The 22,500-nt window shown below is 43.7% G+C and overlaps 1 protein-coding gene across 1 annotated transcript in view; it reads left to right on the top strand.

Moving 5' to 3' along the window:
- Nucleotides 1-22,500, top strand: part of col1a2 (collagen, type I, alpha 2) — a 61,601-nt gene that overhangs the window by 22,732 nt on the left and 16,369 nt on the right. Inside the window, exons 6-20 of the mRNA XM_056297989.1 lie at nucleotides 14,481-14,492; nucleotides 14,893-14,928; nucleotides 15,529-15,612; nucleotides 17,314-17,370; nucleotides 17,820-17,864; nucleotides 18,035-18,088; nucleotides 18,312-18,365; nucleotides 18,565-18,618; nucleotides 18,844-18,897; nucleotides 19,714-19,767; nucleotides 20,253-20,297; nucleotides 20,660-20,758; nucleotides 21,108-21,161; nucleotides 21,667-21,765; nucleotides 22,444-22,488. Of these exons, the coding sequence (XP_056153964.1) occupies nucleotides 14,481-14,492; nucleotides 14,893-14,928; nucleotides 15,529-15,612; nucleotides 17,314-17,370; nucleotides 17,820-17,864; nucleotides 18,035-18,088; nucleotides 18,312-18,365; nucleotides 18,565-18,618; nucleotides 18,844-18,897; nucleotides 19,714-19,767; nucleotides 20,253-20,297; nucleotides 20,660-20,758; nucleotides 21,108-21,161; nucleotides 21,667-21,765; nucleotides 22,444-22,488 (846 nt within the window). The remainder of the gene's footprint in view (nucleotides 1-14,480; nucleotides 14,493-14,892; nucleotides 14,929-15,528; nucleotides 15,613-17,313; nucleotides 17,371-17,819; nucleotides 17,865-18,034; nucleotides 18,089-18,311; nucleotides 18,366-18,564; nucleotides 18,619-18,843; nucleotides 18,898-19,713; nucleotides 19,768-20,252; nucleotides 20,298-20,659; nucleotides 20,759-21,107; nucleotides 21,162-21,666; nucleotides 21,766-22,443; nucleotides 22,489-22,500) is intronic.

The following is a 22,500-nucleotide window of genomic DNA, read 5'->3' as shown; positions in this document are numbered from 1 at the left end:
AATAAATTTGCAAAAATTTCTACAAAACCTTTTTCACTTTGCCATTATGGGGCATTGTGTGTAGATTGATGAGAAAAAAAAGGAATTTAATCCATTTTGGAATAAGGCTGTAACATAACAAAATTTGGGGAAAGTGAAGGGGTGTGAATACTTTCTGGATGCACTGTATATCCAAACTAAAAAAAAAAACTATCAAAACTACAAAAACACATGTATCCAACATATCCAAAAAAATTTCACTGTCCAAGAGAGCGAATGCCGGCCAGGATGACTGTCGGAACTGCCGGTCTGCATGGGCTAGCAGTTAGCTTAGTCTGCCCTGCTTCCGCGTCCTGTCAGACCACAGTGTTTCCTCTTCAGGCACAGCTCCAGGCAGGGCCGTGGTCCTTGGACCCACCAGACACAGCAGACCAGGCTGCCTCACCCAGTCCAACGCCAGCTCTCCCAGCCAGATACCTTCGACACACCTCCCCGCACTCGACATGACGACACAAAAAACAGTCAATGCCAGGCGAGGCCACCGCCAGACCACCCTCGGTGTTATTGGAACTGCCGGTCTGCATGGGCTAGCAGTTAGCTTAGCCTGCCATGCTTCCGCATCCTGTCAGACCAGCCTGAGTGCTTCCTCTTGGGGCACAGCTCCGGCAGGGCCGTGGTCCCTGGGCCCACAGGACGCAGCAGACCAAGCTCTCCCAGCCGATCCAGCATCAGCTCTCCCAGCCATCAAACGAAGACAACTTACATGCAGACGTCGACAAAGACACCGCATGGATGGCACTGGGTGAGGCCGCCGCAAACGTAGGTTCGTGCCACCATCTTCCCACACCAGAACTGGGTGAGGCTGCTGCAAATGTGAGTTTACCCCTGCCATTGTCCCACACTGGAAGTGGGGGACTTGAGACTCTGGGCGTGGAAAAAAAGCATGTTAAATCTAAAACAATAGACGCAAATATTATCTCACACTAGTTGAGACAATGGCTTCTCATTATGGATGATGGTGATGAAATTACACTGTGGGAAGACAACAGCTGACAGAGGTTATTGTTCATTTTGAGTGTTTTTGATTCCACTTTCAGATAGGAAACCAACAATGTGATCGTACAGATACATAAAAGCCAAATCAAATCAAATCAAAACCCAAATTAATTTGGCACATTATACTCTTAGAATAATAGAGATGTTTTTCCCTGCAAATTCCCAGAACTTTAAAAAAAAAAAAGCATGTGAGACAACACGCAAGCCAAAGTGTAAGTGAACCCAATCCAAGTCAGGTTTACAAGAAGAAGTAAAGTGGTAAATCACATGTATCAGTTATGTCCAATTAAATATGGATATTAATAAAGGGAGTGTGGTATATAGGTGGTTCATTATCATTACAACAATGTAGAAAATTCATGACTTCATACACTGATCAGCCAAAACATTAAAACCACTGATAGGTAAGTGAATAATATTGATCATTGATTATCTCATTACAATGGCACCTGTCATGGGGTGGGATATATTAGGCTGCAAGTGAACAGTCAGTTCTTGAAGTTGAAGTGTTGAGAGCAGGAAAAATGAGCAAGCGTAAGGATCTGAGTGACTTTGACAAGGGCCAAATTGTGGTGGCTAGATGACTGGGTCAGAGCATCTCCAAAACGGCAGGTTTTGTGGGGTGCTCCCAGTATGCAGTGGTCAGTACCTACCAAAAGTGGTCCAAGGAAGGACAACCGGTGACATGGATGCCTAAGGCTCATTGATGCGCATAGGGAGTGAAGGCTAGCCCGTCTAGTCTGATCCCAACACAGAAGAGCTACTGTAGCTCAAATTGCTGAAAAAGTTAATGCTGGCTATGATAGACAGGTGTCAGAACACACAGTGCATCACAGGTTGCTGTGTATGGGGCCGCATAGCTGCAGACCGGTCAGAATGCCCATGATGACCCCTGTCCATCATCAAAAGCGCCTACAATGGACACGTGAGCGTCAGAACTGGACCATGGAGCAATGGAAGAATTTGAGATGGTCTGATGAATCGTGATTTCTTTTACATCATTGGAAGGCCAGGTGGGTTGTTTACCTGGGGAAGAGATGGCTTCAGGATGCAATATGGGGAGAAGGCAAGCCAGCAGAGGCAGTGTGATGCTCTGGGCAATGTTTTGCTGGGAACCCTTGGGTCCTGGCATTCATGTGGATATTACTTTGACACGTACCACCTACCTAAGCATTGTTGCAGACCAGGTACTTCATGGCAACGGTATTCCCTGATGGCAGTGGCCTCTTTCAGTAGGATATGAAGCCACTTGGTTACAATGAATTTGTCCTCTGGGTTTAACCCATCCTATTGTATAGGAGCAGTGGGCAGCTGCAGCACCCGGGGACCAACTCCAGTTCTTCTTTCCATTGCCTTGGTCAGGGGCACAGACAGGAGCATTAACCCTAACATGCATGTCTTTTTGATGGTGGGAGGAAACTGGATCACCTGGAGGAAACCCACACAGACACAGGGAGAACATGCAAACTCCACACAAAAAGGACCTGGGATGGCCTGGAGTTCGAAGCCCGGACCTTCTTGCTGTGAGGAAACAGTGCTAACCACTGGGCCACCATACCACCCTGCCTGCTAATGCACCCTGCCACACTGCAAAAATGGTTTAGGAATGGTTTGAGGAACATGACAAAGAATCAAGGTGCTGCCCTGGCCTCCAAATTCCCCAGATCTCAATCCAATCAAGCATCTTTGGGATGTGCTGGAAAAACAAATCCGATCCACGGAGGCCCAACCTCACAACTTACAGGACTTAAAGGATCTGCTGCTAATGTCTTGGTGCCAGATACCAGAGGACACCTTCAGAGGTCTTGTGGAGTCCATGCCTCGACGGGTCAGAGCTGTTTTAGTGGCACAAGGGGGACCTACACAATATTAGGCAGGTTGTCATCATGTTTTGGCTGATCGGTGTATAGTCTTCTGCATCCAGAGAATGTGGCTGGTGATTGTTCACAAGACAGTAAACCAAGGTTGAACCCCTGTGAAATCATCTATTCCTCAACTTGATGCCCTCTGCATATTTATTCAGCTTGTCTGGAATAAAAGTTCTAACTGGACTGTCTGCTGCTAAGCTCTATTATAAGTTGGATGTCTTGTTTTTTTTGCCCTCTCTCTCTCTCTCTCTCTCTCTCTCTCTCTCTCTCTCTCTCTCTCTCTCTCTCTCTCTCTCTCAAACCACGACTCAGCTCTATCCAGCAATTAACTGCTAGCCGTGGACTCCGGTGACATTGTGCGGAGATATTTCTGTCACGTTTATTATGCGTTTGCTGGCCAGACTGTGAGTCATGTGGACACGCAGGCAAATCTAACCATGTGTTAGCTCCAGCCAAGGGAGGTTCCCTACTTTGATTTTCATCCTCTCCCCTCTTTAGTTTTTGTTACTTTTGCATCTCTCTTCTTCATAGTCTGTTGCTCTCTCATTCACAGAGATGGTTTATGGTGGTGCTGTCTCTGGGACTACCTTTTGATGCGTCCCCTTACTGGTTTAATTTTCAGATGCGAAGCACCTCATGAACTTCTCATGTTGGGTCCCACCATCTGCATAGATTTGGGGGGGGGGGTTGCGAGTCCCTCTTAAAAATGTTTGTGAGTCAACGCATCTAAAAATACATGCTGATGTAAAATGATAAGATATTTTTCAATTAACTTTATACTCCCCATTGATAAAAAAAAGGGCAAAATATATTATTTCTCCACCCCCACCACTATTCTCTCTTAGAATCGCCCTCATGTTCTATCATTTGGTATTGCCCCATGTGGTTTCATTCAAGGTAGGATTTCACTGAAACGCCATCGACAGAGATGCAAGGAAGATGTTCTCTACCAACTTTGACATGCGCAAACAAATCAGTCTTTCTCTGAAAGTGTTTCAAGTGTTTCTGGTGTGTCGGCTTGCTTTCATAGTTCAGATGCGTTAACGTTAGCCCTGCTGAACCGGTGCAGAAGCATCTCTTTCACAACACGAATGTTAAGCATCCGATCAGGATATGATGCAAATAATGTGAACTACTGTGACACGATGTGTCCTTGTTTTATTCGATTGTTTTTCTGTGTTCTTTGATTGTACCTGAGGTAACAGACTTTGGTAGCGAGGGCCAGCGATATGAGAGGCAAGGACCTCATTCACACACAGCAGCGACAACGTTACCTCAACGAGAAGAAAAAGCCACTGTTTACATGTTGGTGTTTTTCATATCTACATTGTTACTTGCATCTCCAACTTAGGGAACCGCCGCAGCCCCTGACTCAACTCTTCCGCCATGTTCACATCCTTTGCTTGACACACATTTCATACCCTCCCTGCTAAGGTTAGCCGAACCCTCCAGCAACCCCCCACCCCCACCCGGTCTCAATGCCAGCGCTCCGAACATTCAGAAAATATGTTCCAGTGGAAACAGCCTGCAGACGTGTTAGCCTGGATGGAGGGAGAGAGTCAGAGAGGGAGAGATAGATAACAAGAAAGAAAGAAAGAAAGAAAAGAAAGAAAGAAAGAAAGAAAGAAAGAAAGAAAGAAAGAAAGAAAGAAAGAAAGAAAGAAAGAAAGAAAGAAAGAAAGAAAGAAAGAAAGAAAGAAAGAAAGAAAGAAAGAAAGAGAAACATGAAGTGAGAACGTGACAGAGAAAAAGGTGGAAGGGTAACCAGCGAGGTAGTGAAACATGGAAAAAGACGGAGAAGACGACCTGGGAGTGTGTGTGTGTGAGAGAGAGAGAGAGAGAGAGAGAGAGAGAGAGAGAGAGAGAGAGAGAGAGAGAGAGAGAGAGAGAGAGAGAGAGAGAGAGAGAGAGAGAGAGAGAGAGAGAGAGAGAGAGAGAGAGAGAACGATAACAAGAAAGAAAGAAAGAAAGAAAGAAAGAAAGAAAGAAAGAAAGAAAGAAAGAAAGAAAGACAGAAAGAAAGAAAGAAAGAAAGAAAGAAAGAAAGAAAGAAAGAAAGAAAGAAAAAGAGGGAAAAGAAGACCAGGGAGTGAGAGAGAGAGAGAGAGAGAGAGAGAGAGAGAGAGAGAGAGAGAGAGAGAGAGAGAGAGAGAGAGAGAGTGAGAGAGAGAGAGAGAGAGAGAGAGAGAGAGAGAGAGAGAGAGAGAGAGAGAGAGAGAGAGAGAGAGAGAGAGAGAGAGAGCGATAACAAGAAAGAAAGAAAGAAAGAAAAAGAGGGAAAAGAAGACCAGGGAGTGAGAGAGAGAGAGAGAGAGAGAGAGAGAGAGAGAGAGAGAGAGAGAGAGAGAGAGTGAGAGGGAGAGAGAGAGAGAGAGTGAGAGAGAGAGAGAGAGAGAGAGAGAGAGAGAGAGAGAGAGAGAGAGAGAGAGAGAGAGAGAGAGCGATAACAAGAAAGAAAGAAAGAAAGAAAGAAAGAAAGAAAGAAAGACATGAAGTGAGAACATGACAGAGAAAAGGAGAAAAAGACACAGCGACAGAGACAGCGGGGGATGCTGGGAGGGTAACCAGTGAGGTAGAGAAACACAGGAAGAGAGGGAGAAGAAGACCAGGGAGTGAGAGAGAGAGACAAAGAGAGAAAAGGCAATAAATAGAGAGTGCGCAAGAGCCCCTGCAGACGTTGCGGAGGAGCAAATGAGGGCTCCTTAAAAAGTGTGGCCTCTGGGTTTTATTAGTTCTCCCCCGGCCTTCCTACCTTCCTGGGTGCAGGAGAGCGAGCGGCGAGCACACCGGGGGTCTCTGCATGCTGAAATGCGCTCAGGCCTGTCAGGCCGGCAAGCCAGCTGAATTCTCGGATGCAACCTTTGTCTTTGTTTTGATGCCACTCAAAGACTTGTGTGTGTCCCGGACACTTCCAACTCACCTTTCAAACAAAGGAAGAGGAGGAAGGAGTCCCAAAGTCAAACTCTCCTATTGCTAACCTTTAACTGTCGAAAACAAATGTGAGACTGGTTAACAAAGCAAAGGCCATGCAAGTCTCATGTGTGTATGGTCACTAGATGTCATTTTGGTACTGTACAAAAGCTTTTATGCTGGCTGACTGAACAAAATGTCCCAAACTTACTGACACTTGTTTTATTATGACATCTGAATTTTACAGTCCTGTTAATCGGCACCTGTGACTATCAAGATTTTTTTTTCCAGCAAATCCATCCTGTACCAAAGATGAGCTGAGTTTCACAGGAGGCTTTACTTTTTTCCAATGATCTGTTCAAACGAAGAGTTTATCTCCACCGTATCCAGAATAGAGAGAGAGGAAAGCTGCACAGAACACAGGCTGTAATTTGAAAACCTCAGCTGGCGCTGTGCGTCGGCTATGTCTGCTGCTGCTAAGACCTGTGTGTGTGTGTGTGTGTGTGTGTGTGTGTGTGTGTGTGTGTGTGTGTGTGTGTGTGTGTGTGTGTGTGTGTGTGTGTGCGCATGCGTGCGTGTGTGCGTGCATGCGCGCACCTTTGATTTGCACCTAATGGGTGTAATTGTGTATGTGTCCACCTATGTAGTCTGTGCACGGGTGTCGCGACCATTTTAACCACCACTTTCTGTCTTTCTTTCACCTCCTTTATCAAGTCTCAGTCAGTGAAATGATTATAGGAGTGTGTGTGTGTGTGTGTGTGTGTGTGTGTGTGTGTGTGTGTGTGTGCGTGCACGCGCACACTCCTCCTCTCTAATCACTAACTTTCTCTCTCTTTTTCTCTTCTCCATCATCACACCACCTTCACTGACAGCTGCCTTTAGAAGTGTGCGGTCCACACCTCCAGCAACGCTAAATCATTTTGCAAACATGCACATCAAAAAGCAGGAGACCGTGTTAAAATCATGCGTCCAATAGCGTTCTGGTAAAAGAGCTATTGAATCGCCTTCTGTCTCACATAGGGAACTAAGAAGAAAAAAGGCCATATTTCACCCTGTATATGTGCAGTAGCCTAATGAGGAGGGTGTTATAGCTCCACCCTGCCCCTCCCCCTCCCCATTGAGCCCGGTGCAGTTCACAGGTTCACTTGGCATGTCTGCACAGGGAGGCTCTGACTCCCGCTGTGGCACAAACACAGGAGATATTATCCTCTCTGCCACGAGTAATTAAGTTAAGAGTAACCTTTATAATAAGGTTTATGAACAATTAAGTCTACTGACTTAATGTCAGTCGGAGTTGGATGCTTGGAGGTTCCTAAACCAATGGCAAAGAATAGCGAGGATGTCTGCAAGGCATGACTTGGTTTAATGTGAAATCTCATAGGTCATCCTAAACTGATTCGGTTTTTGACTTCTGGGTGTCATTGCAAGAGTTTAGCCACTTTAAATGAAGTCTCACTTTGGCTTCACATCATCTAGATGCTGTGGGCAATCTGTCATTGATGGTCCTTGTTTCATTCAGGTGCGCTATGGTATTTTGTTTGAGGTGAGATAGTCCACCAGTCATGCGATTCCATCTGAGCAAACAAAAATTTTAAAAAATGCCTTGTTTTAAAAAAAAAAGTCTTTGCTCATGTCTTTTATTCATCGCCAGTTGTTTGTCAGGTGGAAAACCATCGCTGCCATAAGGGGGTCAACTCCACCCATAATGCTTAGTGCCTGCCTCTGTTTCACGGGGAAATATGAGACAATGCAATTGAAGCCGACAAGGAGACAGCCAATAAGAGCGGAGCACATCTGGAGGAATCTGTGCACAGGCCCAGCTGGCAGCACCGGGAGACAGAGGCCGAAGGCAACAGCAGAGAACGGACTGAAGTTAAATTCAAAATGGCCGAAGGCTAGGGGGGGGAAAAGTTGTTCTTGATATCCAGCAGACTGTAAAGAAAACGGGGTGACCTCAGATTGCCTTTTACTTTTACCGTTACTCTCTACCAGTATAGTCATTATCAGTGCCAGGTTCATGTCTTGACTAAAATGGAGGTATAGTAGGTAAAGTAAATGATGGACCCTGAAGAAGACGCGTTCAGACATCGTTATATTGCTGAGTGCAGCCTCACTCGTCAGTGTGGCTGAATGGATGCACATCCATAGATGTCACGCAGGCGCACTCAGTGGCAATCACCAAATTACAATATTTACTTCAGAAACCAGATCTGAGTCTGTTACCATGACTGACTGGTGTTCCAATGGGTACAGATCGACATCCTGAGGACAGCCTAAACTAGCAGGCCTCTCCTAGTTATAAACTACTTGACCCGTAGGACAACCTCACATTCCTGGGCAAAGGGGCCAGTCCATCCAAAGCATCGATAAAATACTTTGGAGAGAATTACTGCTAAATATATCATTGACACAGAAGGTAGGATAACTGTTTAAACACAACGAGGAGGTCATATGATAAAAAGAAATCTTTGCAAATAAATTCACTCTCTTCAAAACTCCGTTTTAAATGTTGGCCTGTCCGTCGCTGCTTCATTATTTGTCAGCTGCCTGCTTTGTTGGGCTTCTTTTTGCCAACCACCAGCTATTTGCAGAGGAAAAACACCGGGTTTGAGTACACCGCTGTTGATCGTATTGAGTGCAGTCGAAGCTGAGCAGCAGAGGAATGGGTGATGATGTGGAGCTTTGCAGCCATCTTTGATTTCCCTACACCGCCTGTCTGGTCTATCCAGCTACTTCAAGGCTTGAGCTCTTCTACAAACATGACCATGTAACTATGCAGTCAGTGGGAGCCCTGCCATCTTTAAAACACATTTCATCTCACTTGCCTCTTCTGCCTCCTCTGCTACCCCTCCTTTCCCCTCTCTTTCATTTCATTGGGGGGTGGGGGGAGGGGTCAGTTAAAGTTGTGAGGATGTTCCAGCAATGACTAACTTTTCTCTGGCACAGAGCAGAGGAGAGAGAGACAGACAGACAGAGAGAGAGAGAGAGAGGTGCCTGTCTCTAGTGAGAGGGGAAAGCCAGAAGTATGCAGCCATTTGTCATGGTCAGCATCAGAGAAAGTATACAGCGCTCACTCTGAACAATCTTAATGTCTCTGTGCAAATTTTCCGTATGGCTACTATAAGAAAGAAATCCACCTCTATCTTTCATGTAATGTACCACCTTAGAATATGGTAGGATAGACCAGAACAGAGCAGACCAGAACAAAACAGAACAGAACAGAGGAAACGTGTGTCTTATCTATGTCACAGCATGGAGCATGAAGCCATTTTTCTACAGAGAAAGAGAAAGGGCAAAGTGTGTGTTGTGCTGCAATGCTCGGTTTTATTGACATTTATCAGGGAGGTCGTGAGTCACACATCCTCCATAATCTATAACTACATCCCGCTATTTGGACCACGGATGCAATCGTGGACATATTTAGTTCAAACAAGTGAGTGCGATTTCCACTCATCCCCCTACAATAGTTGTTTCGCTGGACAGGCGATAATTAAAAGAGAGAAAAGGAAGCGGTTCTCAGGCTGCAACGTCGGCATTTCCTCAGTAAGCATAAAAGGTGTGACACATCTTCGCTTGTTCATTGGAGGACTCCAAGGAAACTTATTTCCCACCATTCACGCCAAATCAATAGCGACCAAATCATGAACGGGGTGCACTGATTTCAATCATGTCACACAACAGCCTGATTCGGGGTCAGCCAGATGAGAGACATGGCGGACGGGGTGCCACAGGCCAGAAAAGCGATGAGGTTTGCAGCTCAGCACCTAATCTGCACTCTCCACTGCAGGACATTACTGCAGTCGACTTGAAAATTACTCATATACCTCACTCTAATGCTTTTTTTTTTTAATGGGCTGAATTTGTGTTTTTTCGTTGTACGTGTTCCACAGGGGATGGCTTTGGATGTGTGATGTATATATGTATATAGGTGGGAGGGCCATGGTGAGTAGTGGAGCAGTAAGAAGTCTATAGATGGCATGTCTGGTCATGCAGCGAGGTAAGGGCCTTTCAAGACTGACAGAGACAGACAGACAGACAGACAGACAGACAGACAGACAGACAGACAGACAGACAGACAGACAGACAGACAGACAGACAGACAGACAGACAGACAGACAGACAGACAGACAGAGAGAGGTAAAATCTGATCTCTCTCTCTCTCTCACCTGTACTTGTCAGTCCAGAAGACTCTCCGGCAGATTATCTTACTTTGCCTTGTGTGTGTGTGTGTGTGTGTGTGTGTGTGTGTGAGAGAGAGAGAGAGAGAGAGAGAGAGAGAGAGAGAGAGAGAGAGAGAGAGAGAGAGAGAGAGAGAGAGAGAGAGTGTGTGCCAATAGCAGCAATCACAGCTGCTCACAACAGTTTTAAAAGTTTTCTAACTTATCCATAAAAAGCTTTATTTGTCCACAAAAGCATTTCTAGACACAGTAAAAGGGGGTTGGAGGGGAGGTTTGTGTGTTGGGTATGGTCTGCACTTGTACGCATACAAGGCAAGAATGTGGCTATGGCGTGTTGACGTGAACCACTCAGAGAGACATCGGTGACACACTGCAGAGAAAACACTCAGTCTAAAAGGAAGCTGGAAATAAAGGCATGTTGAATCCGTCAAAGAAGAAAAAAGACAAGCATTCGTGATGGCAATTCAAATGGCAACAGTGAACGCTTTCTTAAAAAAAAAGAGGAAAAAACAACAAAACAAAGTCCCCCTGAAAGTCCTATGAGGTGGAGGTGCCCACAAATCCATCCATCCAACCATCCATCCATCCGTCCGTCCGTCCATCCATCCATACGCACCTTGTGGCATTTTAGTCAGTTTAGTCAGTTCAGCGCCTGTTTGACGCCGGTCTCTATTCACGAGTAATTCACTTCAAGTCATGAAAGTGGTCTGAGGGAAAAGGTAGACCTTCATCCCTCTTTTAAGCCTCGACGCTGTCCACGTCCTCAAAAAGAATGGATCTAATTAAAACGTTGCCCTCGTCATCACAGCCCGGCCTCTGCCAAACGCTCTCTGGTTGGAGAGAGGGAGGAGAGAGAGAGAGAGAGAGAGAGAGAGAGAGAGAGAGAGAGAGAGAGAGAGAGAGAGAGAGAGAGAGAGAGAGAGAGAGAGAGATGCATGCAGTTGCACATGGTGGACTATGGAGGAGGATGGGATGGGAGTCAGATAGGGTTTCTCCTCTCCCATTGGCCGGTGGGCTGACTTCTGACACGCAGACCAGGGAACCTCCTGCCGTATAAATAGGGCTGATAGGACTTTATTATTCTAGCATCACGGCAGCAGGTCTCTGCTAAGTCTGGACTTACTCTCGTCACCACAACTGTATGCCTGCTTAAAGGTGGTTTAAATAACAGGGGCTCAGCAGCACAAGGAGTCTGCATGTCTGTGTAGACATGCTCAGCTTTGTGGATACCAGGATTCTGTTGCTGCTTGCAGTAACTTCATATCTAGCATCATGCCAACGTAAGTTTTCATATCTGCTTTTTTTTCTGTGGTGGATATTTTCTGGTCCCACTTTTTGAGGATCTCACAGCCGTACGCGTTTTGGCTCTTGTTGGGAACTTACTTCAAGGTCAACCTGAAGACAGCTGTTTTAAAAAGTCAACGGAGTGAGCTCTCATTGGGAAGACTCGTCGTTGTTTTCCAAGGATACAAAGTGAATGTCGTTTGTTTAGACATGACGAGAGGGAGAAGCGCTCTGCTGTAAAAAGAAAAGAAAAAAAGTTTCTGTCACATTCAAAGAGACATCTTAAGTGTTCAGAATAGCTTCTTCTCACGATTTGTTCGCCATTCGGAGCAAACGTTGTAGACTTAAGATGGATTTTCGTCTTGAAACAAATAGGATGAAAAGTTTGGGGCGTTGTACACATTGTTCCATCTAGGCGGCCAGGGAATGATGCGTTATTATAGGGAACTGACATATTGCCCCCTGGTGGCCGTAGCAGGAACTTTCTTTTGGCGTCCATTATAATTTTGCCAAGGAGAGAAGTAGAAATTTATCTAAGACAAAGTATAGATTGCTCGCTATAGCTTAATTGTCTAACATTTTTGAGGTTATTGATACAATATTACTTTTGCCAGGTCCTTATTTAAGATTCAGGTCTGCAACATTAGAAGTCATTTATGAGGCAGCAAAACTTAAAAGATCTGACGTTATGATAAATTTACTATCATGTGGTACAAGCTATAAAGGCAAAATAGAAATGTATGTTTCTTAGACAGCTATTTGAAGCGCTTGCGTCAAAGGAGGACATAAACTCCGCGGCCTTTAAACGCCCGATTGCGCCTCCTTGTGGTTAAATCCGGATACTACACATTAAATTACAGGGGGCGGTCCAAACTGTGCCGTGGGCTGCCATTACTAAAGGGACCACATTTCCATTTGTCAAGTGATACCCAACTACGTCTGCGTAAGAGTTTAAAAGTCACTTTTAAGTAGCTCACTAAACGACAATCTAGAACATTAGGAATATCTCACCCACAAACAATATCAGTGTAAAGTGTATCCCCTTTTAAACACCTTTAATGTTATTTTTTATGAGCTTGTAGTTCAAGGCAGGGTATCTGTTAATCGTTCTTATTATAGAAAAATGTGAACTGATTAATCAGCCCCAATTTTGACTATTGCGTTCCTTATCTTGTGTGCGTCACAGGACCAACCATTCTCGTCCCTTCGGGCACTAATGCCTGCTTAGGCCTGCACTCACCTCGGGGCTTTTAGAGGGAGATTTATAAAAGGAATGTCAGAGAGACTTCAGATGCACATTTTAACACGTCACATGAAAAAAATGCAACCTCGAGATTGGCCCACGGCCAAACGATTGGTTGTCTGAGACATGAAATCCAGCGTGAGGGATGTCAGCAAACAAACTGTGGGCATGATAATTGGAGATCAATTTGCAAGTCACGAGAGATAAGAGAGAGAGGCGATATCTACGCTCATCATCAAAGATTGACACATTTTTTAAAGCGTGATTGAAGAGTAAGGCGTTCAAAAAAACGAGGCCTATATGCACCAACAACCCTGGGGGGGGGGGGGGACATCCTGGCCTTTTCTGTGGCCTCGTCAGCCATATGACAGGTTTATACTTTTAGATGGTTAACAACACCATGTGATTCCCTATATGTAGGATTTCAGACTTATCCTTGCATAATCACGTGGGTGAGGCTGTACAGTGACCACTGTGTATCATGTTTAATTTAACCTAGAGATAATCCTGTATAACCTTTTATGTTTTTCTGATAGATAAGGGGGAAAAAATGACTGCACCCACTGTTCTAAGTTAGGGAGGAGTTTACACAATGGACATATGCAGCAGATATAGATTAATCCCGACGGCCGGGGGGGTGCAGATTGTTTCCGTATCAGCAGATTGTTTTGTGCTAATTATGTTCTAACCCAATATTCCCTTTTGTCTCCCCACCTCCCCCCCCCCACTCCTCATCCTCCTCCTCCTCCTCTCCTCTCCTCTCAACGCCACAGACACGGTTAGTACATCTGCATGAAACTGTCAAACTCATATGTATTGTGAAAGATAGTTTTACCTTTTTTTGCACTTTGTCTTCTTAGTTCCCAATCCGCAGTGACGTTCCTTGAAACGATCTCTCCCCTACGTCCCATTTGGGCGGTTTGAGCAATCTCAGCTATGGCAGAGCATTTCATTTAAGGAATTTCTACCCCTGAACCAAGTTATTTCTTCCACCTTTCCCCCCTTCCTGTCCATAAGTAGGTGGGGGTCCTATTGGCCAAAGCTAATGTCAATGAAAGCTAAAACCGGTACCTGTGGGGCCGGGTACAAAGGATCCTTTCTAAGGACAGCAGAGAGGGGCAGGAGAAGATTGCCCCTACTGGCTGGCTTTCCATCAGTTTTGCTTCTAGGGAAGACAAACTGGTCTCAGAGCAGTGGCTGAAGTAGGAAAACCCAAACTCAGTTGTGATTCAGAAAGCAGGGCTTAAAGCCTTGCAGTTAAATTACAAAGTGAGCCTGATAACGGAAACTAGTCGAGAAAATGTGCCTTAAAATGTTACTCTCAGACTGAACAGAGCAGGTGATTGCATTTGTTTTGCATTAAGGCCCTTGGTATGGAAATAGCGCCACATGTCTGAAAGGTCCTGCTCATAATTGAGATTGCCCAAAATTAAATACCTGACACTATGGCTGTTTTGAAGTGTCAATAGCAGCAACGTGATGTTTTTTGAAGGGGCAGCGTAGACGATGTGGCTCTGACTCTGAACTTGAAATTGGGTTTTGTTTCATTGCACACCAACAGGAATAGGATCACAGTGCATGGAAGTTGCTGTGAAGTCTTTCCCCCTTTGCAGTTTAACGAGCGGCTCTCGGTCTTGTTTCGGGCCTAATCCATCGTCATGATGCCTCTTTAAAGAACATCAGTGCAGAAGTGTATTTGATTATTTCTATCATATGCACTTTGCTGTCATCTGTTTTCATTTGAACTCCAGTATTTGCAAGGGCACGTTTTATGCATCTTTCTGAATGCTAACAAAATATCATCCATATGCATGCTGAATTGTGTCTTGATGGCTAATTTTGCTAAAGTAAAAAAAAAACAACACTAAATGCTCTATATAGCCTACACTTTAAATGACCTAAGAAACACTGAAAAGGCTGAATAAATAAATCTTACATTTATTTATCTTCTTTTCTGTTTAGGAAAAGTTCAAGGTGAGCACACATTACTGTTCTTATGTGTCATTTAGCATCTAGAGTGTGGCAAATAAGCATTGCTTATTTTTGCAAAGGTTAAAGGGCATGCATGAAAACGCCTCATCTAATGAAGTTGGTTTAAATGTGTTTTGGCTGGCTTGCCCTCTCCCTGTTAAGGCCAAGCTTGTTTAGATGCACATTTGGTTGTAAGACACCAGATCCCGTTTAAATGTGTTAAAGGTTCTGGCTCTTGACGCGTCAACTTTATTTAGATTGTATTTTCTAGATGTAATTCGTGTAATAGGGGGCAGTGGCTTGTTTTTTTGGAGGCATGTTATGAGACTGATAAGTGTTTGAAGCTGTGAGCAGAGCCGTCTGCTTTATGTTGTGGTCTGACTGAGTGGTTTTTCCACTATAGGGACCCCGAGGAAACCAAGGGGCTCGAGGTGACAGGGTAAGTCTGAGTGGGATTTCATTGTCTTTTGGGTGAAAAGTGAAGAACTAGTTTTATGCTGTATTTGTTGTTTGAGTGAACTTTGATGTGGCCCGTGAGTGTTGCATTGTTGACGTTGCATTTGGTGACGTAATTTGACCCGTCAACTACAATAGGCCACGCCCACCCCTACCGCATTTACATGACCCGCCGCCCTACATCCTCAGTGATGAAGGCATTATTTGCAACAAGAATGGCTATTATAGGCAATGTCCCATAATTCATTATGTCTCCTGTTAATTCAAATGTTAAATTGAGTCCTTCTATGAAAAAATACTTGAATTATTGATAGTAACACCACAGTTGCTGGCATGAATGTCATGCATATTACATGTTAAATGAAATACAGATTGCATTTTAAAATGCAGATTGTGTTTACTTTAATTTAACAACAACATGAAAGGTTTGCTGAGTTTTCAGTGGACACTGAAAAGTGATGAGATATAACCTTTCCAGGTATAGCCAGTCAAGCAGAGTTCACTTTATGATAGCAGCTCTCACTACTCCATAACTCTCCGCTTAACAATGACGTCTGCTGACTACATTTTTCATGTTTTACAGGGTCCTAAAGGCCGTGACGGAAAACCTGGACAACCTGGAATCCCTGGCCCCTCTGGCCCCCCTGGTCCCCCTGGACTCGGAGGAGTAAGTCTGCTGTCTTTACTCAGATAATATCAAAGTGTGTGCACTACAGTTTATGAGACAGTGCAATGAAAAGTAAACCATATCAACAATAAACTTGAGCGTATGTATTTTTGAGGTATGTATTTAACCTGGGCCGGATCTACGCGCAGGTATTTTAGACACATGCCTAGCGCCTCGTCGCCACTAGGGGGCCACACAGAGGCGTGAAGAACGTCAACTGCCTACATTAAATATTCATTAAATAGTACTAATTACATTTTATTTAATAATGTAATGAATAATGTTTAACATATAAAATATGATCTAAAACTTTATTTCAACGTTAATAATTGTTTGTTTATTTTTTAACTTCGACAACATTAGCACTAATGTGCGGGGGAAAGTATTTCCGGTTCAGTGGAGTTCATGCTTACCAGCGAGGCTGGCGGCTTTTCGGTATGGTTTCGGGTGCCGCAAAGCACACACGCAACAACAAAAAAAGAAAAGAAAAAGAAAAATGAATAGGAGGAAAGGACACGGCAGAGGGGTGCTTTATAAGTTTCTCTCGGGCCCTGCAGTTTCAAACCCCGCAAGCTAGCCTTTATTACTGACTGCAAGACCCCCGCTCCCGAAGACTCACGGGCAGATGTGATTTTAGCCCCAAAGTTACGTTAGCAGTAGAGCAGCAGCGGGTCGCAACTTTGACAGATACCGAGGATGATTCTTCTACAGCGGCCACAAAAACACCATCACAAGCAACAAGGATGTACAATGGATTAAGACAACGCATCAACATCACGTGCGGCGGGGGGGGGCTGAAAAACACAGTCTGCCTAGTGTAATTTATCCATTTAACCCGGCTCTTCATTTAACACCCCCATTTGGTACATACGGGGATATAGGCCAGGGTCTCAGCAGTGAGGGGGGTTACGGTTGCTTTTTCGGTTGTGTCAGACTGGATGACACCATAAAGCACGGTAGAGGCTAGTTCCCATCGATGTAGAGAACGGAAATGGGGTAGAGAACGGTCAACTGAGCAGGCGCGAAATGCCTCTACCATGCCTCCGACACGCCCCGCGTAGCATCCAGGCGCTAGGATTCTAGGAAGATCCACCCCTACTCTACGTCTCATTAGCTAACTTTAACCCTAACCCTAACCTTAACCTACCCAAACAATGGAGGCAACGAGTACTTGCGCATGCTCAGTTGACCGTTCTCTGCATCGACGGGAACCAACCTCTACCATAAAGCACATCCCTATTTCAGTCCACGAGATCCACTGACCTCATTATTCAACGAAAGATGGCCAAACCTTGTGAACTTTGACCTTTACTCCTTTGACCCTATGACCTCCAATCTGCTTAATACTGGCCTCTGGGGTGGTTTATACACGACTATTACAGGGTTGTTTTAATGGCTTAAGTTTTACAGAACTTCTTTGAAGTCCAGTGAAGCGTCAAACAAATGCCCTGCTCTAATTTTCCTCTAAAAGGCTGCACATCTAATGATGTCTAAATATATAATACTTCTTTGTCAGAAGAGGGCATTATATAGCTGGTTATTTTAGTCATGGAGTTATGCACAACATGCAGTTTTAAGTCATGCACAATGCCATTGGTCTATTTATTTGACTTAGGTCACTGCACTTACAATATTCTTTTACTGAATCGATTTATAAGTTAGTAGTATCACCAATAAGATATTCTTTTTTCTGTTTGACAGAACTTTGCTGCTCAGTACGATGGCGCCAAAGCCCCTGATCCCGGCCCTGGACCCATGGTATGGGCGACCTACCTGCGCGCAAACACACACACACACACACACACACATACATGTGCGCTTTAGACTACATACATCAGTTGGCGTTGTTTGCAGCATTATACACCTGACCCAGATGGATGATATATATTACATGCAGCTCCAATTATGGCGCTGTAAGAACATACTGACTCACTGGGCATGGAATGTCACTCACCCTTTTTTTGACTTAGACCTGTCTCCACTCCTACTACACACTGATAAATAACTCAAGTCTAAGGTGATGTCATGGTCATATTTTGCTGAGCCAACATTCTAAACCAGGAAGACTTTGAGTTTCAGTGCTTGATGCTTTTATTTCCCTTACACTTGCAATGACAAAGTGTCCTAGAAAGACTTTACTCATGATGTGTGAGCTGTTGATGATTGATTTTTTTGTTAACTGTGTGATTATATTATTTCTTCTTCAGGGACTGATGGGACCTAGAGGCCCACCCGGACCTCCTGGCACACCTGTAAGTAAAAATATACATACATATAGTTACCCTTGCACTTTTTAGGTTGTCTGATCAATGGATCACATCATGCTATAATTCTCCAGTTAACTGTCAGAGACATACAATTTATATTACAACCACTATGTTTATATCATGGCTGATTGTTATGTTTTTTTATTCCTTAACAGGGACCTCAGGGACATACCGGACATGCTGGTGAGCCCGGAGAGCCTGGACAGACTGTAAGATCATCCTGCATAATAAATAAATATCATTATTTAAACGATTCAGCTTCACACTGTATTTGAATTGAACCCCAGTCCTTTTCAAGTTGTGGTTGTGGTTAGTTTGGGATCGGGAGGCAGTGGGGGCAGTTCAGATCGGTTGCATTCAGATGATGCTAACTAGATGATTTTGATGATTTGTCATCTATGAAGACCATTCATCATCATTTTCTTTCCCAAGGGCCCCGTTGGTGCCCGTGGACCCCCTGGACCCCCTGGCAAAGCTGGTGAGGATGTAAGTAAACATTTGTGTTCCTATGAAAGTTTTGTGCTCTACCGTTCCTTACATGTTTTACAATACTCATCTTTTTTTCCTTGTCACCTTCATAGAGTCATTAAATTCAGAAATGTTCTGTTGTTACAGTACATGTTCCTTTTTACAGTGCTATAATTCTCAAAATCAGATGTTAAAAGGTGTCTTTGTTGACATATAGGGTAATAATGGCAGACCTGGTAAGCCTGGTGACAGAGGAACCCCTGGTGCTCAGGTGAGTTACTGCTACCAAAACGCCAAATACTCTATATCCTACAAATCCAAAGCCAGTGAGAAAAATGAACAAGTGAAATATATTCCAATAACAGTCATATTCGAAGCATGAGATATGTCTTAATAATCATGATCTCTCTCTCTCTCTCTCTCTCTCTCTCTCTCTCTCTCTCTCTCTCTCTCTCTCTCTCTCTCTCTCTCTCTCTCTCTTTATTTACACCTGCAGGGTGCTCGCGGATTCCCCGGGACCCCTGGACTTCCTGGAATGAAGGGACACAGAGTGAGTTTTGAACTCTGGGCAACATGAAGTACACCCCATCTTTTCTCTACTAACACCTGGGCCACACTAGCCCGGAGCAAACAGCGGAGGGCCTTCAAAACCAGATTACAACAGAGGAAGGGCTAAACCTGGTTTTATGAGAAAATATGGACTGAAATGTTTTGGGAGCAATATGCCATTGTGAACACCACTGGATTTAATTTTTAGTGGACCGCAATCCCCTCTGGACTATCCACTTCCTGCATTCAACTTCCTGTGTGTTCCCTACTTCCTGTTTCCTGAAGAGGGGCTTAGCCATAAGGAAGTGTAATATGGCTCCCATGAACAAAAATGGTTCATACATCCATCTGAACTGAGGGACATCTCCTGCTGCTGGTACCTTTCTTGAAATTGGCAGTACAAAGTAATATCCCGAGCATGGAGACATGGGAATGGCTGATTTGGTTGTTTGACATGTCGTCCCTGAGAATCAGATTGACATTTACATTCAAAATGAAATCATCTTTTAACACAGAGAATCATTCTTGGTCTGCTTACTACATGAGACTTGCAGTGTCTCCTCTCCCATGAATTCTTAATATCGAGATCCAACATGTAAACTACTTAAGTTTATTCCCATATTCTCCTTTGAAAGCAACCAGCATGGATCCTTACCTTCTCACTGTGCCCCTGGTCTGCCCTTTCTCTATATGTTGAGCTTACGTTCATTTTTAGTGGACTGCTCATTCTTACTGCCAAGTAACCCTCATATGATGTCTGTTGGGGACTACCTTTTTAAATTACAGAGTCCTCCTAATGTCTCTCTCTTTGCTCCAGGGTTACACTGGTCTGGATGGACGCAAGGGAGAGCCTGGTGCCGCTGGTGCCAAGGTAAGGTGGCACTAATGCTCACTTATGTCATAGCCATATTTGTGCATGATTGAATCAAAAAACGTTTCCCATTCATCCTTTAATTTACACGTGATCCCAGTTTCCCATAAGCTCTTTTTACTCTAATGCCTACTCACATGAAGTTATTAGTACACATTTGTTTTTGGTCCAATTCAGAAGCTGTAGGTATGGACATTGAAACTTCCCTAATGTTTATAGATTGTGTTTGCAGAAACAATGCTACTGTCAGAGATAGTTCTTAGATTCAAAATCACTTGTGGGTACAGATATTGCTACCTTAGCACAATACACTAATGAGCATGCGTGAGCACAAACACACACACACACATTTTTATTAGACCATTTTCTATGTTGTACTTGGAGTATTCCAGGCAAGCAACCATTGCTGTTTAGTCTAAACAAACCTCTGACCTTTGACCTCAACATACATCATCACCCTAACTGCCCCGTTGCCTCTTCTATAGGGTGAGAATGGTGCCCACGGAGCCCCTGGAAGTCCTGGAATGGCTGTAAGTTTATGTTTGTTTGGGAGTTTTTTTGTTTTGTTTTGGTTTTTGGTTTTTTTACAAAAGTGAATTCATGTGCAAAATTTAATTAATTTACACACATTATCTGGATACTAAATCCTTCTCACCTGGATTTTCATCACTGTTAGCTGTGATCACAAATTTGAACCAATGTCATTTGTCACATTATAACATTAGAGAGTACAATCATTGTCATAGTCTGGTTGCATCATGAATTGATTGCAAATGTGATGGATGACATTTAATCAATTTTTAAATCCATTTATTATGTTATTGTCTTTATTTGAAAGACACTTGGGGATCAATCCTGCTTTTTTATTTTTTTTTGTTCGCTTTCTGTTTAGGGATCCCGTGGTCTGCCTGGTGAGAGAGGTCGTGCTGGCCCTTCTGGCCCTGCTGGTGCTCGTGGTGCTGATGGAAATGTTGGACCCGCTGGTCCCGCTGTGAGTATTGCCCTTTAGGCTGACCCTCTTTGACTTGGGAGCTCAAAAAGCCCCGACAGGTCGAGTCAATATATGGAGATCATTTCTGTTTGTCATGCACTGAAAACCCTGAAAAATTGATAATGATTATAAGAAAGAAATGGACAATTTCAATTATCTCCATCGAGGACTATTCTTCCGGCCTAATCTGTGTTTGATGATCCAGCCCATCTCAATGATTGAGCTGGAGTACCTCTCCTCTGATCTCAGTGAAACTGTATTTCACCAAACTTTGAGCATTAGAGGTGAACTTTGACCCTTACAATATTCTTCCTGATGTCATGTCTTCTGTTTACCTTTTACTTATCAGGGTCCTCTTGGTGCTGCTGGTCCCCCAGGTTTCCCCGGTGCTCCTGGCCCCAAAGTAAGTGTGATGTCACATCCTGCAGCACTTACCTCTCCGTCAACCTTTTGAAGGAGTTTTTTTTAAACTTCCCTCAAAATGGTCACAGAATGAGAAAATTCTTCTAACCATGTAGATACAGCAGTGTCCATCTTCTCATGAGATGTGTTACGAATTAAGATTAGCCTCATGGCACACTTAGCCGGTTACTATTTATGAGTCCAGTCTGTATCCATCCATTGGTTTATCACATAGTATCCCCAGGGGGATTGCTAACCCATTTTTGCAGTTATAGCATGCATATCGCGATTATAGACACTATATTTGAATGAGGAATAATACCAAGAAAGCAAATATAGAAAACCGATCACTTCGAAATCATACCTAGATAATTCAAACACAAACTAGTACATACAATAGTAAGTTTCACATTATACTTTCCTTGATACTTTGAAGCACTGTTGGCCAGCAGTCTGTTGTGATGATGGCACCTTGTGTGACTGTAGCTCTTTCTGGTGTGCAACAGGGAGAGATTGGAGGAGCTGGAGCCTCTGGCCCATCTGGACCACAGGGATCTAGAGGAGAGCCTGGTCCCAATGGCGCTGTTGGCCCCGTTGGTCCTGCTGTGAGTATATAAAGATGTTGCTGCTCAGACATACCAGCCACCATTCATTTGTGACCAGGCATGGATCAGCTGTTATTTGTCATTTCTAATTGTTACTTTGGTGCTATACAAATAAAGATTTTTATTAATATTATTATTATTATCATTATTATTGTCATTATTATTATTATTTGTACGTATGCTTTAGTCTATGTGAATGGTAAGATGAACAGGTTTACTTATAAGGCCATAAAATATGCTCTCATACTGTGCAACATCAATTAATCCCCGAATAATAAGTGAGTCCATCGAATAGGAGTGTTTGACCCAATTCTGCATATTATGGCACAAATCCGTTGGATTACCTGCAAATCAGTATGGCTGCACACCTGTGCCTTTGTAATTTAAGTGTTGTGTTCTAGGTACCCTTTCCAAGGCAGGTACACTGTCTGGTCAATTCTTGTTGTTTTTGAGTTCCAAAAGCAAAAGCATCCTAAAAATATCTACGTCCCCTACAAATTATATTCAAAAATTCAAATTTTTTGCGTTTTTTTACAGAAATTAAATTTCACTTGTTGATCACCTAAATAATCAAACATGGTCATTTTCATGGTAAGGCATGGACCTTTTATTAGTATGCCCCCCATTTTTTATAATCTATTTTGATAAGATTTCCTATTTTCTTGTTCTTTCCCCAAGGGTAACCCTGGTGCCAATGGCCTGAATGGAGCTAAGGGAGCTGCTGTAAGTATAACA

This window comes from Lampris incognitus, chromosome 18 (assembly GCF_029633865.1).
Source record: "Lampris incognitus isolate fLamInc1 chromosome 18, fLamInc1.hap2, whole genome shotgun sequence".
In the NCBI taxonomy this organism is placed as follows: Eukaryota; Metazoa; Chordata; class Actinopteri; order Lampriformes; family Lampridae; genus Lampris; species Lampris incognitus.
Note: the sequence above shows the minus strand (reverse complement) of the source record. Positions and strands in the feature narration are given on the sequence as shown.